General features: G+C 30.8%; 1 protein-coding gene across 5 annotated transcripts in view; it reads right to left on the bottom strand.

The window, feature by feature from the left end:
- The window catches only part of LOC148600216 (uncharacterized), an 82,225-nt gene that overhangs the window by 9,025 nt on the left and 57,648 nt on the right, over window positions 1–15,552 (bottom strand). For all 5 annotated transcript variants that reach the window (XM_088557738.1, XM_088557739.1, XM_088557741.1 and 2 more), the window contains 8 exons: window positions 15,271–15,421; window positions 14,261–14,347; window positions 12,306–12,335; window positions 9,661–9,747; window positions 7,930–8,135; window positions 5,857–5,871; window positions 2,534–2,695; window positions 1,573–1,590 (listed from right to left, as the gene is read on the bottom strand). In XM_088557738.1, coding sequence (XP_088413864.1) covers window positions 1,573–1,590; window positions 2,534–2,695; window positions 5,857–5,871; window positions 7,930–8,135; window positions 9,661–9,747; window positions 12,306–12,335; window positions 14,261–14,347; window positions 15,271–15,421 — 756 coding nt within the window. The remainder of the gene's footprint in view (window positions 1–1,572; window positions 1,591–2,533; window positions 2,696–5,856; window positions 5,872–7,929; window positions 8,136–9,660; window positions 9,748–12,305; window positions 12,336–14,260; window positions 14,348–15,270; window positions 15,422–15,552) is intronic.

Raw genomic sequence — 15,552 nt, 5'->3', positions numbered from 1 at the left:
TAATTTTCACAGTGGAATCAAACTATTATTTATTTTACTAAAAGAATCTAACACTATTACTATGATTTACCTGGGAAAAACAAAAGGTCAATTTACATACTATCACCTAGTACGACTATTGGCTGCCTAAATTTTGGAAAACATTATATTACAATATATAATCAAGTGATTTGAAATTTAGCTTAGTTTCTGTTAACTGACTACAGTACATTACAAAATATCCCTAAATTAACTTCAGATCTGAAAGAGGCTTAATATTTTCCAAAAAGATAAATATATTATTTAAAGATTAAAATGCACTGAAACAAAAACATTTTTATGTTACAAGAAAAGAAAGTTGTCTAATGACATAAATAATTCAGGAATTTCTTTCATTTATTTCTGTGCGAGTAAAATGTGGTCTGCCTAAAACTCAATTTAAACAGTGTATCACTTCAAAACACTTACAAGACAGTGTACATTCTATTGCACTGTGTAATGACTTTGAGGAGTGTATTCCATGTTCTTAACACAAGAAAAATGGAGGCTTGACAAGGGTTTGATATTATGCTTGAAAACTTTAAATTAACTATATAGAAAATCACTGGAAGTCACTAAATCAAGTCCCCTTTAACGTCAATCAGCTGCCCCCCTTTTTTGAATTGCTGAAACTGCAATTGATTAAAAGTCTTTTTATCATACTGGTGGATGTATCTATTTCATCACTACTAACTTCGTTTTAATTCAACTATTATATTTGTGCAGTCAAAATGCACTCACCATATATGTACTAGTGATATAAAGTTGCTTATCTATTGTCATGCAACAAAAACATTGCATTGTTTCAAATTGCTTTATCAGGATTACACTGAAATTTCATTCAAATTATCAGACTATTCAAAAGTTTGGGTGTACAAGTCTTCAATCACTGAATCTGTGTGAGGGATGTCGTATCAAAGTCTACCCATAATGTAACGGTTTTGGGGACAGATGTACCAGTCGGTTCTCTCTTATTGAATCTGTTTGGGTAGGGATTAAACCCAAGTTCTCCATCATTTAATCTGTTTTGAAGGGGATGAACCTAAATCCTCCCTAACAAAATCTGTTTGGGGAGGGATTGTACCTGAGTCCTCCAGCTTAGTCTGCCCTCATTGAATTTGCTTGGCAGAGGTTTGTACCCTGAAGTCCTCCCTAACTGACTCAATACCTGACTCCCTTGTCAAGCCTCTGGCCAGTGAAAAAACCTATGTGTCTTAATAAAAACCACAACTTGTGAAACACTCTAATGCTTTAACATCATCATTCATTCTATATCAATTATATTAATATGATCCAGCCAAAAACATTCTTGTTTATAAATAACATTATCCAAATGTAGATTATAACCTGCAGAATAATTCTATTTTTTGTTAACTAAATTATTTAGATTCCACAATGACATTAATATTATGATTGTGAAATTATTGGTTAGAGTTGAGGTCTTTACCTTTTGTCCTCCCTATAATTGGAATAATCACAAAATAAAATTAAAATATAAGCCACAAGGATCTACTAAAGTAACGGAAACATAGTATATTGGAATATAAGCTTTACCCTTCGCTTCTTTTTATCCTGGAAATCAAATCTTATAAGATTAAACCATTGACCATAACCTAAAAATCCAGACAATTGTTAGATTCTCATAATAGGCCATTCTTAATTCACGATCACGCAGTTATTGTATTTTTGTCATCTGTAAATCCTGATTTGAAAAAAAATTCATATCTCAACCTACTATTGACTTATATGTGATTGATGAGGATAGAACCTTTTAGGCAATATTACAATGAAATATCATAAAATTTGTAGAATAGAAAATTATAGTTTGCCTTCCGTCTATATATTTTTTGTTGATGAAGATGAGAATCTAACCTATTTGAATTCTATGATATCAAGAAGTTATCTCCCATTTTCATAGCCGCCTCTTCTTTATTGCAAGTTTATAACATGGAAAAATGTGCTTTATTTTTCTGAAATGGTTTCGTCATACAACTAAACCCCCTCAGAAAATTTGTTTTAATTTGTAAGTTCATAACACGTTTTCATAAGTAATACAAGATACTTTATACAAGGAAGACAACTCTAGCCCATGGGAGATAACTCTGTATATACTGCTACTTGGTAGGGGAAATTAATTTAACAAGCTAGCTGTAGTAATTATCTCAATGACCAATCATCACATAAGAACTTAATTTGACATGGCCAATTATTCAGAAGATGACAATATCAAACAATACATAACAAAAATATTTAATAAAATGTAATTCATGAGCAAAATATTATGGGAAACACAAAGTCATTAGGGAAAATGTGAACATAAATAGCAGGATAAAATTAATTTATGAAAACACAGGAAATTTATAAAAATACCAAATTATTGCAGCACAGTAAAAAAATTGGTAGACAAGAATACAGACATTTATGGGAAAAAATATTAAAAAAACAATCAACCATCACCATGGAAACAAACCCAATATAAATAAATATACATTGAAATCTGGATCTTATAACTTACATCTTCTCCTTCCTGTTTCTCCTCATCATCAGTTGGCTCATCATCAACCGACGGTATGGTAGATGGTGGTTTTGGTGGAGGTGGTGGTGATGGTGATGGTGTATCACGAATGAATTCAAAGTCACTTGACTCCTCGGTTTTATGTGTTTCTGCAATGGATTCCTACAAAAAACATAATAGTAATGAAATGTACAAGTAAATGAAAATGTTGAAAAGCATTGATATATTATAGGTATATATAAGGCCATTACCTTTTGAAGTCTGAAAAAGTATAATTTTTAAAATACACAAAATGTAATGAGAATGACTAGTGTACATCTAAAACTAAAATTTTATAATTAGCTGTATAAATATCTCAAACTTAGTTTGAATGAAGCACATTAAATACAAATTAAAAATGCGGATAAACTCTTTTTTTGAAAATATCAACTACATTATTAAATGTGACAGTGAATTTTAACATGTGCATATCTTCAAAATAGTGATTTTAAACAATTTGTGCTAATAAATCAAATCTATAAATTACAAAATGTAAATTGAGTTGTCATTTCATCTCATCAGAAAACTGGTGCCATCAGTATAAGTTAGGTACCAGTATAGTGTCATTGTGAAAATTATCTCCCTTGACTGTGAAAAACACTAACAAGTGACTACCTTAGACTGGAATTTCCTTAAGTTTGAACCAGTAAGGATAGAACTTCCTTTTGATTTTGTTGTAGATGACTTAGAACTAATTTTTGACCTGTATGTCTGAAACACCCAAATCTTATTATGTGCATGGATTGTAACAAGGTATAGACTGCTTTGAATGATAACCAAATAGCAATGAGACTGTAAAATACTAGCATTCTAGCATACTTGAATTACAAGTCACAACAGAAATGAAACCAATAATACATATTTGGCTATCCCTTAATATTGATAATAATGTTAAAAATTTTGTTTAAGAACAATCAAGGGAACCAAGGTTATAGCGGTAATCAAAAAAATGTAATCCAGGGACAAAGACCAGACATGGAAAACAGACACACACAACAAAGAACATAAAGCAACTAAAATCATATATACAAAATAACAAAAGCAAATGAGCAACTCGGACTCCACTAAAAACTGGGAGCATGGACCAGGTGCATCAGTAGGGTAAGCGTCTAAGCTGTATGATAAGAAAAAAGACCGTAAACAAGTCTGGTCTTTCACCATGGTCAGGGCAAATTTATTTTTGCCTAATATGTATGAAAAAAGCTACTATTCAGAGTGCAACTTGATATGACAGCAGAGGTCAAATCCTGAATAATTGGGGCAAGTTTGAAAACACTATTCAAACTTGACGCAGCTTTGAATTTTGATTATGATTAAATATTTGACACAGGATAAAAATTTGACCAGAACTGAACTAATTCCTAAATTGTTCCAGTGAAAAATTGCAAAATCAATCCCAAACTTCTTCTGCGGATATGGCACCTTGTGGTACAATTTCAAATCAATCTATTCGCTTTCACTCACATAATCATCCAGAAATCAGAAAAAAAATAGTTGTTTCTGGCCCCTTTTTCTTACATGAATCAAGCCAGAACCAAAAAAAATCAATCCCATTCTTCCCTTTGTGTTATGGTACCTAGTAGTAGAATTTAAATGAGATCCATTCACTTTTACTCAAGTTATTATGTTTCATGCCCCTTTTTTGACACTTATTTCCTACAATTAGGTTTAAGTTTTATTATCAAAATCAATGCCATTCTTCCAACGGTGGTATGGAACCTTGTAATACAATTTCAAAAAGATTCATTCATTAATAGTCAAGTTATTGTCTGAACATCAGGAAAATGCATGTTTCTGACCCCCACCTTTTAGGTCCTAATTTCTGAAAAGTTCAAGTAATTACTTCCCAAGTCTAACCATTGTGGTATAAAATATTGTGGAACAATATCATAGACATTCCTATGATTTATCTGTAGTTAAATAGATAAATTTTATGAAATGCTAATTTTAGGCCCCTTTTTGACCCTTAATTCTGAAACAGCTGGGGCCATATCCCCCAAAAGCAATACAACCTTTGTTTTGTGGTTAGGAACCTTGTTATAAAATTATATAAAGATCAAGCCAATAATCCTGAAATCATCGCATGAAAACAAAACGACTATGGACAACAACCCTGCCATACCAATATACTACCACAACTTTTTGGGGTTGTAAAACTTGAAAAAAAAAAAAAAAAAAAAAAAAAAAAAAAACAGACAAAGTTGTCCAAAAAAGGAGGTTTATGTGATCAAAATATATATAAGCATAAATGCAATCTTTAAAAAAAATACTGGATAATTACAAACCAAGTCAAAGAAAACAAGAACTACATATACACCTATTTTTAGCTTGACACATGGACAGTGTCAAGCATCTAAATGTAGCAGACCTGCTTTCTCGCTGGACATGAAGACTACATATTGTAGCCAATATCCACAAAAATCATTAGGATAAAAATAGTTACAAGTTTTGACAGCACAATACTTTTTTTTTTACATCATAACTTACAAAACATTTCACCCCCTTTGATCAAGTAAAATCAATTGCTGGTTTTAAGCAATTATTTAAAAGTAAAAATGAAATAGCTGGCAAGACATTTTCCTCCCTTCATCAAAATTATCTATGTCAAGATACATCCTTAGTAGTTGTATTTGTGATGTGATTTTTCAATCATGCTTCATCATGCTCATGCATATAGATTTCTCTATCGAAAATGACCTATTTTGTGTAATACATTCAAATATTTGTAAACTAACCAAACATCTTGAAATAATGACTGAAGCAATACACAAACACAACAAATAATATATATCCTATAAAGTATAAATACATCTATTAAAAATTACATTTTTTTAATTAGATTATTAACTAAATTCAGTTTTATGAATCAAGTTCTCAATAAATTAAAAAAAAAAAAACTTAATAGATTTGATGAGGTACCTAACATCTTCTCTAAAATTTATTTGGCTTGTTTAAATTTCTTGAAATTGATTCCGTGTTTTACTTTTATAAAAGAAGCAAAACATTTAGTCACATGTTTCATAGAAATAATTTGCAATGAACATAGAGTAGCTTTTAATCACCAAGATGCTTTAAGTTTGATATCAAAATGTCACAAAATAAAACGTTTTGCTAATTTTTACAGAGTTGTTTCCCTTAGGTGTTGTGTAAACCACCCTCCTTAAAGATTTGATAGAAATATCTTTGACTTAATGAAATGATTTGTGACAGTTAAAAACATCCTAAAATATTCTACATCAAACATTGTGACAATATATAGCATTATACTACAGCATTGCTTGTACCTTTGGTTTCAACCGCTGCAAAACAAGTAAAATGTATTCTAGTAAAAACAATAAGAAAACAGAAGAAAACTAAAAATAATAAAGTGCAAACATAATGGGTTTCATGAATGTTTCGGGGGAGATTCCCACAAAATTAATGAAAATTATAGAATTTACAACATCAAAATGAAGGATTAGTGGGAGGTTTATGGATAAAATAACTTTATTTTCTGTGAAAAATACTTAATAATCAAAAGAATGGGGGTGAACCTCCCAAATGAACTGTTCCAAAAGTTAAAAATAGTTACAAGTTATGACAGCACAATACTTTTTTTTTTACGTCATAACTTACAAATAATTTCACCCCCTTTGATTAAGTAAAATCAATTGCTGGTTATATTAGTGTGGACGGACATGACTATTTGTCAGGTAAGCTGGTTTCCTGGTCAATATCATAAGCGACCCTAGGATCACTAAAAATATAGACTCAGGTTACCAGCGGCAGATATGCACAATATATGAGTAAATTGCCCCTTATGAAATAAAATAAAAACAAAGATGAGATCATCTAAATTGACTTTATAACTGTGCATTTGTATCGGAAGATGATATAAGTAATTAGATTAAAATATTTTGACTTTTTTTTTTTTTAATTTGAAAATTAGAACGTATAAAATAAATAAAATAACATCATATTTGCTCAGCCAATCAAAAGACAGAAGATGTCACTGGTGACCCGGGGTTGTATTTGAGAGAAACTTGTGGAATGAAAATATTACCTGGGCTGCCAGGTTATTTGTAAGGCAGTGAAATCATTATCATGAGTCTACGTTAGGTAAAAGTTTGTACATAGGAAATGAGATAATATATGAGATAATAGTCATATGTCACCATGTTGAAAATTCTGTCTGAATGACAATCTTATTTTCTTAAAAGAATTCCCAGTTTAGCAAAACTCCTACACTTAACAACATTCCATAAAGACAATAATGGTGTATTGGCTTGAAATAAAAACAATATATGGATGAGGTTTAGAATTAGGGTAAAAAAATTTTTTTTTACAATTAGTGTTGAATCCATTTAGCATTTTTATTTCTAGTCAATGTACTGTTATTGTCTTCATACTGTCAGCCTTATCATTTAGAATCTATTAATTTATATATGACTTGTTTACCACATTTATTCCCCACTACTGATGCTATAATATACAGGTACATGTAGTTCATGCAAGGGAAGGAAAGAAGGTGGTGCCAAAGTGTTATAAAATGTCAGTGACCATATATCACCAATAAATATAGTGACCATATATCACCAATAAATATAGTGACCATATATCACCAATAAATATACTGTCAATGCACTACGGTTGCTCAGATAGAATGATTGCAGTATAAAAAAGGAAGTTATGCATGGTACAAGTCATGCTAAGGGTATATAAAATCTCTTATCATACTCATGAAGTATTCCCATGTTTTTATTTGACAAAAAAAAAGGCATTAATGGAATGTAAAGTGATGTCCACCCACAAAATGGTGAAAAAAGGGGATGGCAAAATGTTCAAAATGACTTCACTCAAACAAAATTTTGGATTTTGCTAAAAACTGGTACTCAACGACTGTGCAAAGTTAAATAAAAATCATAGATCAGTTCTCGAGTTTCATAAGGACAACATCAGGAGGCAGACAGATGGACATTTGGACAGACAGACTGAAGAACACACAACATTTTTAAGGTATCACATATTTGGATGGAAGGGTATAAAAATTACAGAACTTAAAAAGGCAAAAAAAAACTTTAAAAAAAATGATGCAATAAGTTGAAGACAAGGTTCAAGCTATGGTTAAGCCATTGATCACTGGTTGCAAACATCATTTAAAATCATTAGAGTAACACTTTTAAAGTTTAGTGGACAAAAATTTATAGGACAAAAAAATTAACTTTTCAGGCAGTTAGTACCATTAAGGGCTGGACTTAATAACAATGTCAAATATCTTTTTTTAATACTGTCATTGCACCTACCAGTATATTAAACTTTTTTTGGCTTCATAAAACATTTATAATTCAATGATGTTCAACATATGTCACAGATTTTACCTTATCAGATTCATTATCAGAGGCAGCCTTATCCTCCACAGGTGGAAGGACAGGGGGAGGGGTAGGTTCTTTCTCAGGGGCAGGTTCAGGCTCAGGCTCTGCAGTCTGGGCTTGTTTAGGCTCCTCTTCCTTGGGTTTGCCCTTGCCTTTAGTTGCCTTAGTTGGTTTCTTGGGAGGTTTCTTGCCTTTACCATCCTTAGCTTTACCTATTAAAAGGGTATTGACACCTAAATTAGTATAGACTCTTCATTTTCTTCCTAAAACACAATTAAACCTTTGTAATGACATTATGCAACAGCACCTATGTGTATATAAAAACAAATTGGCACTTCTAGTACAAAATAAATGCGTACTTTACAATAATGGTAGATGAAATCTTGAATTAACATTAAAAAAAAGCTGAATAAAACATCAGACATCTGACATTAGAAAGAGATAGCTGTGTCAATCAATGAAAAACACCAACAATTCACAAATACTGAAATATTGCACAAAGCAATTTCATGCTTGTAATTATTTCAAAATTAAAAATAGTGTACAAATCAACTTCATGCTTGTAATTATTTCCAGACTGAAAAAGTTGCATACATCATTATCATAGTGATAAGTAAAGAACTATTCAAATTCCCTATTCAAATAAAAAAGGATAAAGAATGCAGATATAGGAAAAAAAGTTGTGCATAATAAGAGAACTATAAATGATGTAACAGTCAAATAAAAGAGATATAAAATATCTTCCTTTTACCCAAAACACTTACTGTGAAAGTATTTAAGTTCGTGGGGTATCAATTTGCATGCTTTTTGTGGGTTTCTTAATTACTAAATTTGGTTCCATACAAAAAAGAAATTTCCCATTCCTTTGTATGATAGAGGTATCAAATCCACGAATTCAAAAATCTACGAACTGACACATTTTCCCTTAACCATGAATATTGGTACCCACGAATAAAAAACACTTTCACGGTACTTACCTAATACTGCAACACATTCAAAGTTTTAAAGAAAGTCAAGTCCTCTAACAAAGGATCAATAACTGTTAAGTATAGGAAGATCATGCACACATATAATGGAGTTTAAAGCAGGCAGAGAACTTACAAGGTATAGGTATTGTACAGAATCATGCTTGAAACATATCAAGATAAAACACTGGTAGATTCTATTGAAGGATGAAAATACTGCATGCAATAACCACAGAAACAAAAAGTGTTTTTAAAAATACTGAAACTTCATGTTTCACTATTGTTTACTGCCATTAAAGACATAAAGTTTAAGTTTAATTAATTTTAGCCATTATCTTTTAAATTTCACTTCACATTTTTTTACAATTTCAGAAAATGTTGTTTCAAGATAAGACATTGAGTTGTAATGAATCAGAAAGTGAATGGAAACATTTTTTTAAACTCTTAAATAATGAATTTATTACACACTGAAATAGTTTGAAAAATCCATAAATTACATGGTTAAGACAAAAAATAATGTAAAAAGATGTTATAAGCAGCCAATTTTATAGTTTCTGTGGTATTCAATGTTTTCCATTATCTAAGTGAATAAAGGTATAAATGTAGAAAAACTGAAATAAATTACACACCAGTGAATTGAATTGGAAATTTGACACTTTTTTCTTGCCAAAACAAAAGACATTTTTAGTTTTTCTACGACAGGGGAGGTAACTGAGACTACAGGAAGTATTAGTTTTCATGGCTACAAGACTACAATAGATGCCTGTCTCACCCTTCTTTTTCCCCTGAGAAGGTTTAGGGGGAGGGAGGCCATACTCCCCAAATAATTTCTCAAGTTCTCCTTTTGTGCTCACTTTCCCTGTGAAATTAAATAAATATGAAGGTTTTATAATCAGAAGTTCAAGACCATCTTGACTTAAAGTGTTATTCAAGGCTGAAATACAAATTGTTAGTTTCACAAATATCATACATGTACTGCAACACACAGCAAATACGTTTAACAGTAAGATTTTAGTGTTACAATGAAAAGTGTCCTACAAAAAAGACTCATGTGTAAGTTAATATTGATATATGTGTAACAAGTTTGAAATGTTACACATATAGACCAATTTCATGAAAACCACATGATTTGCATCATAAGACCGTCATGTGACTCTGAAAAGTGTTTTCTGAAAACTCAATCATGTGATGTTAAAAGTGACATCTCCAGTCTCACTTTTTTCTTCAGGCACTGGTTTTTTAGGAGATTCTTTAGGTTTTTCAGCTGTTTTTTCCACTTGTTTTTCTACTGGAATTTCTGTAGTGGATGGGTCAAATTTCTTTGACTTTTGACCCCTATCAAGAAGCTTGGATATACCATCAGGGAGGGGAGGTAATTTTGGATCATTGATCAACGGTTGTGACACTTTTCTCTTAGCAGGTTGTGGTGGCTTTTTCTCTTCCACAGGTTTCTCTGTTTCATGTAAATAATTCATAATAAGGAGCAAAAATTTGCCAAGAAAAACATGTTCCTAGCAAAGAAAACTTTAAACTGGTAGTCACCTTTCTGGTTAAATGCTTTTTTATATATCTAACCAAAAAAGGATCCTATTTCAAAACAAAGATATTGGCATAGAAGAACAGCAAACTCTTAACTTACTGTGAATTGATCAGCAATTTATCTATGTTAAAAACTAAATCAAACATTCCTCACAGGTATCTAAACTTCAAAATTAGAAAATACCCTAATTACTAACATAATTGTCTTTTTCAACCTCATGAAAAAATGTTTCTACCATGGGCCTCCTTTAATTTCTTTTTACAGTTCCTTCTTTACATCTTTGTCAGTTGGTGTTTCTTCAATTCAACACAGAATCCTTGCTGAAAAAACTGAAGAAACACCAACTAAAAAAAATGTAGAAGAAGGAACTATAAAAGGTAACTGAAGAAGGTCTGTCATTGAAACGTTTCTTCAAGAGTTTAAAAAAGACAATCATATACCATTCACGTTCCGTGAGGAATTAAGTAGTACTCCAGCTAAGGATCATGCAAAATGTGCTTCATGGGTAAAAAGCCTACATATTTTTATTTTGAAATTTTGTTTGAAATGTCATAGTAAACAGAAATTAACATGTGGTTTTTCATATAACCCGTGCTCTTAGGAGATAAAAATTGTATAGAATGCACTGTAGATTTCAAAATTAAGGGAGATAATTCTGTATATTGCGCTCAAGTACAATAGAATATACTGGATTTTCAGAGTGGATTATCTCCTAAGAGCAGGCAGATTTGAATGAATAAATACGCATTTCATAGTATAGACCCATAAAACAACTTAATTACAAAAATAAAAATATGTAGCCTTTTTTGGGGATGAATCACATTTTTCAGATTTTGCATGATTCTTACAAAGATAGAGACTTAAAACACAATAATACTAACACACTACTGATATTCCTGAAAATTTAGAACCCATCATCTACTTAAAAATAACTTTTGTCCTGAATCCATTCACTATATTGTACAATTTTAAATAATCTTATTCTAAAATATTTTACAACAAAAACAAATTCTTCCGTACAATCCATTAGTTGTCTATGTTTTCATTAACTAATATTTAACAATGCATCTTAGTACCTGAAAATAATAAACAATAGTCCAACAACAAAAACATTAACAATCATTGCATGAACAATAGAATATCCAATAGACCCTTCATTGGCTCAATTCATATATCAGAAAGTTTCATTTCAAAATTTTTTTTAACAATCTGACCTATAACCCATGCTATTGAATTAAACCAAAAACACAATTTGAGATTCTAAACCTCAGACATTTAAGTACTATTCTGTGTAAGAATCAGGCAATGGGTGGCACATCATTATTCTCAATTTGGTTTTTTTTTTGCCTAAAAGATATTCAATACATCTAACAAACAACCAAAAAGTTATTTTAACTCATCCTGAAGTATCTTTGATGCAGATATTTATATATATGCATATATAGAGAAAAAGTGTGGAAAAATTTTCCCACCATTTTTCCATAGTGCATTTCAACTAAATTTAACCTATCAATACATTAAAAAGTCAAGCTTTACAAACACTTTGATAATAACTAATTTCTGGAGGTTATGAGGTATAAATACTTGGAATATGCAATAAAATATCTGTTTTTTTTTTTCATGTACCGCACCTTAGACATTTTGCCTGATTCTTATATAAAGAAGTACCTAATCTGTGTAACAATTGCTGAACACATACATTATATGTGAATCCTAATCTGGAATAACAAGTGAATATTAATGTGAAAGACAAAAATGTGGGAATATTTGTTCCATACTAAGACAAAAATAACAATGTCAACAATTAGCCTGTGTAAGGGGAGATAACTTCGGTGTAATCTGAGTCCAAACAACAGCCATCAATCTAGAAATCTCACCAGTTGAACTGTCTGCTGATTTAGGTTCCTCTACAATATTCAATTTGGCATCAAGTAATTTTCCTTTAAACCTGGTGCATTTGACTTATAAATTCTAATTGAGAATGAATGAAATTAGCTGACAATATTGACAATATATGACAATGAACTAAAGGTCAATATTCTTGTAAAATCATACATTTCAATGTTACCAATGGATTCAAAGTATTAAATGTCTTAATATTATGCACTGCTCGAAAAAAAAAAAAAAAAAAAAAACGATATTGAATAATATCTTCCTCTTTGCTTAAATATTGTGATAAGAGGAATACTAAAATTTATAATTTAATGTGATGTGATGAAGCAAAATCATGGTGCAATATATACCAAATAGATGTGATTTGAAGTCACTCAAGAACCTGCAGAAGAAATACTGGTGGAAAACTTGAATCCAATATGAAAAGGTCATTAAACCACACCAGAGGTAAAACAGTGATAAACATTGTACTTTACTATGATTCAATCTTTATTCTCTATGGTAAAATCTGATGCAACATTTTAACCTATTCCTCTTAAAGGCTTTGAATGTTTTTTTTTTCTGGTCAACAGTTTTTACTATTGACTTAACAGAAATAGTACAGAACTCATATTTTGAGTTTCTTTTTCTCCTCAGATTCTCAATGGCTAATCAAACAAAGTCCAGATGTTCTCTGGATTTATCCTTGAACAGTATGAAAATTCAAAACAGCATGATCACACATTAATCAACAATCATGGTCATGCAATTTGTTCACAGATTATGATGACACCATTATGGTTTAGTATCATGAAACATTTGTTGACTGTTCATTTAGGAAACAGTAAATTTATAACCCTTGTCATTGCCTCAGGTAATAGTAGGTGTTACAGGGGTTTTAAACTTACAGTTCCCTTCATGATCTTTCAACAAATGTATAATGACGGACTAGTCCTTTAAGTCCATATCTTACCCTGCTATATCACTTGGGGTAAAATTTGGCCAAACAAATGATCAACATGTGATAAAAAAAAAAGGATGAAATGTCGGGTAAAATAATTACATAAATTGCCAAGTGGTGGTAAAACAGTGATAAAATAGAGTCTCTATGAACTATTTCCAGCTGAAAAGTAGATGAAGAATAAGAACCAGCTTCCTACATGAGTATATCACTTTTAGAATTTTTGGTTTACTGAACCACTGAAAAAGATGATACTATTCAAACAATAAATCTTCAACAGTATTCAAAGGAAAAAGGACAAAGCATGCATACATATTCATTGTCTGCAATACTGCTGGTACACAGGCAAATGTGCCACACACGAGAATCATATGGTTTGCATCACATGATTATCATATAAATCAAGCACCAAATGATAATCATATGTTTCAATTTACATATGATTACAACATAATTATCATATGATAACCATATGTTTTTCACAAACATGATTGTCATATGTTTTCAAGCCTAAATTAACATATGAGAATCATATGAAAATTATATGTTAAATATCATATGATAACTATTCGATTATCAAATGAATCAAGCACCATGTGATTATCATGTGTGGTACATTTGGCTATGTGGGATCATTAAAACACAGGATAAGTGAATATTTCTGGGATAAAATGTGAATATGGGATGTCCATGCATCTTTCATGTTAACTTTTTCTGTGTTAAAAATCATTTTCATGGAAGTTACTTCTTATATCTAAAATTAGAACTTAAAATTTGTGAAAAGAGTATAAATTCAAAAGTCGAAGTTGAAATACCCAGTGTAATCTGAGACCAGTTCAATTTATGTGTGAAAGTTTTTTTTCCAAAGTTAATACAAAACTTCAGAACTCAAAGCAAATATATAACCACCCTACATATGTTAGTACAGGAATCCACTTCAATAGCTGTGTTAGGAATTTCCATGGCAACCGTGTTAAACAAAGGGGACAACTCTCTCACCTTCACCAGGGGGTGTAGAGCCCTTTGCAGGGAGAGGGCTAATATCACCATACAATGCTTCCATTTCATTTTTCTGTTTAACTTTTCCTATACATCATAAGGTGTTAATTTAATTTAGTTCATATAAAATACAGATTTCAAATAATGCTGTAATGATCAAATCTGAAATATGGTGATCAAGTAGACCTTATTGATAGTCATTCAGCAACAATACTGCCATTTTTAAAATGGTCTAAATATTCTTAATAATTGTTCAAAATTAAGCAATGCAACAACATCAATCATCTATCTTAAATTTGCCAAAAAATAAAAAAATAAAATAAAAATCAATAATAAATTATAAATTAGTATAAGTCCTGGCATAATTTTTTAAATCTTGAACTTGCTTGTCAAAATCTATAAATAAGTTTTAAAATGTAATGTAGAATGTAAGATAATGCTTATGTGACAGTTCTACTGATAAAATGTTCATTAGCAGTGCACTTTGTTGTAGTATCAACATATTCCTAGATTCCGATGGTATACATAAATAAAGTCAATTCAAGGTTCTATTTTCTGACCCTGTTTCTCATACTGCCTAAATATTAAAGAGACTGCATGGTACTTATACCTCTTTACCATAACTAGATTAGGCCCTCCAAACTTTTTTTTTTGGTTCTGAGGCCATTACATTAAAACTGAAAACAATATTTTTTTTTACCATTTTATTGCCCAAAAAGTGATGAGGGTGCTTTTTACATTGTTCATAAACAGAAACATATTTCCAGGGAAGTGATTTTTATTTTATTTCATTATAGCAATAATAATGCATAAGGTGCTGAGAACCAAATTATTAACTTTGTGAGGCCTTATCCATATACTTTCATAAAATATCAAACTTGCACTAAACCATAACAAAAAAAAACTAAATCTAGCATCCACATCTTAAATCTTCGTCCCCCAAAAAAAACAACTAAAGAATAACTAAGAAATAATACTATAAGACATAAAGTAAACAATACTCTACCTACCCACAACAAACTCCTCTTTCTTGACAGGAGTTTTCTTGGCATCTGATTTCTCTGTTTTAATGGATACTTTACTCTTTTTGTCCTCAGAGGATGCTACACTCTTTTTATCATCAGACTTCCTACTGACTCCACTCTTTCGATCTTCATTGGCCTGGTAATATAAGTCAATTAACTCAGATATTGTTAAAGCCGTTTACATCTACATTTTATATAGTACTTTATTATTAGTTTCATACATCTTTTGAAAATGTTACTCATTAAAAATCTATGAATGTTTTCATC

The sequence above is a fragment of the Perna viridis genome, chromosome 13 (assembly GCF_037379345.1).
Source record: "Perna viridis isolate PV_CMFRI_1.1 ecotype Kerala chromosome 13, ASM3737934v1, whole genome shotgun sequence".
Classification (NCBI taxonomy): domain Eukaryota; kingdom Metazoa; phylum Mollusca; class Bivalvia; order Mytilida; family Mytilidae; genus Perna; species Perna viridis.
Note: the sequence above shows the minus strand (reverse complement) of the source record. Positions and strands in the feature narration are given on the sequence as shown.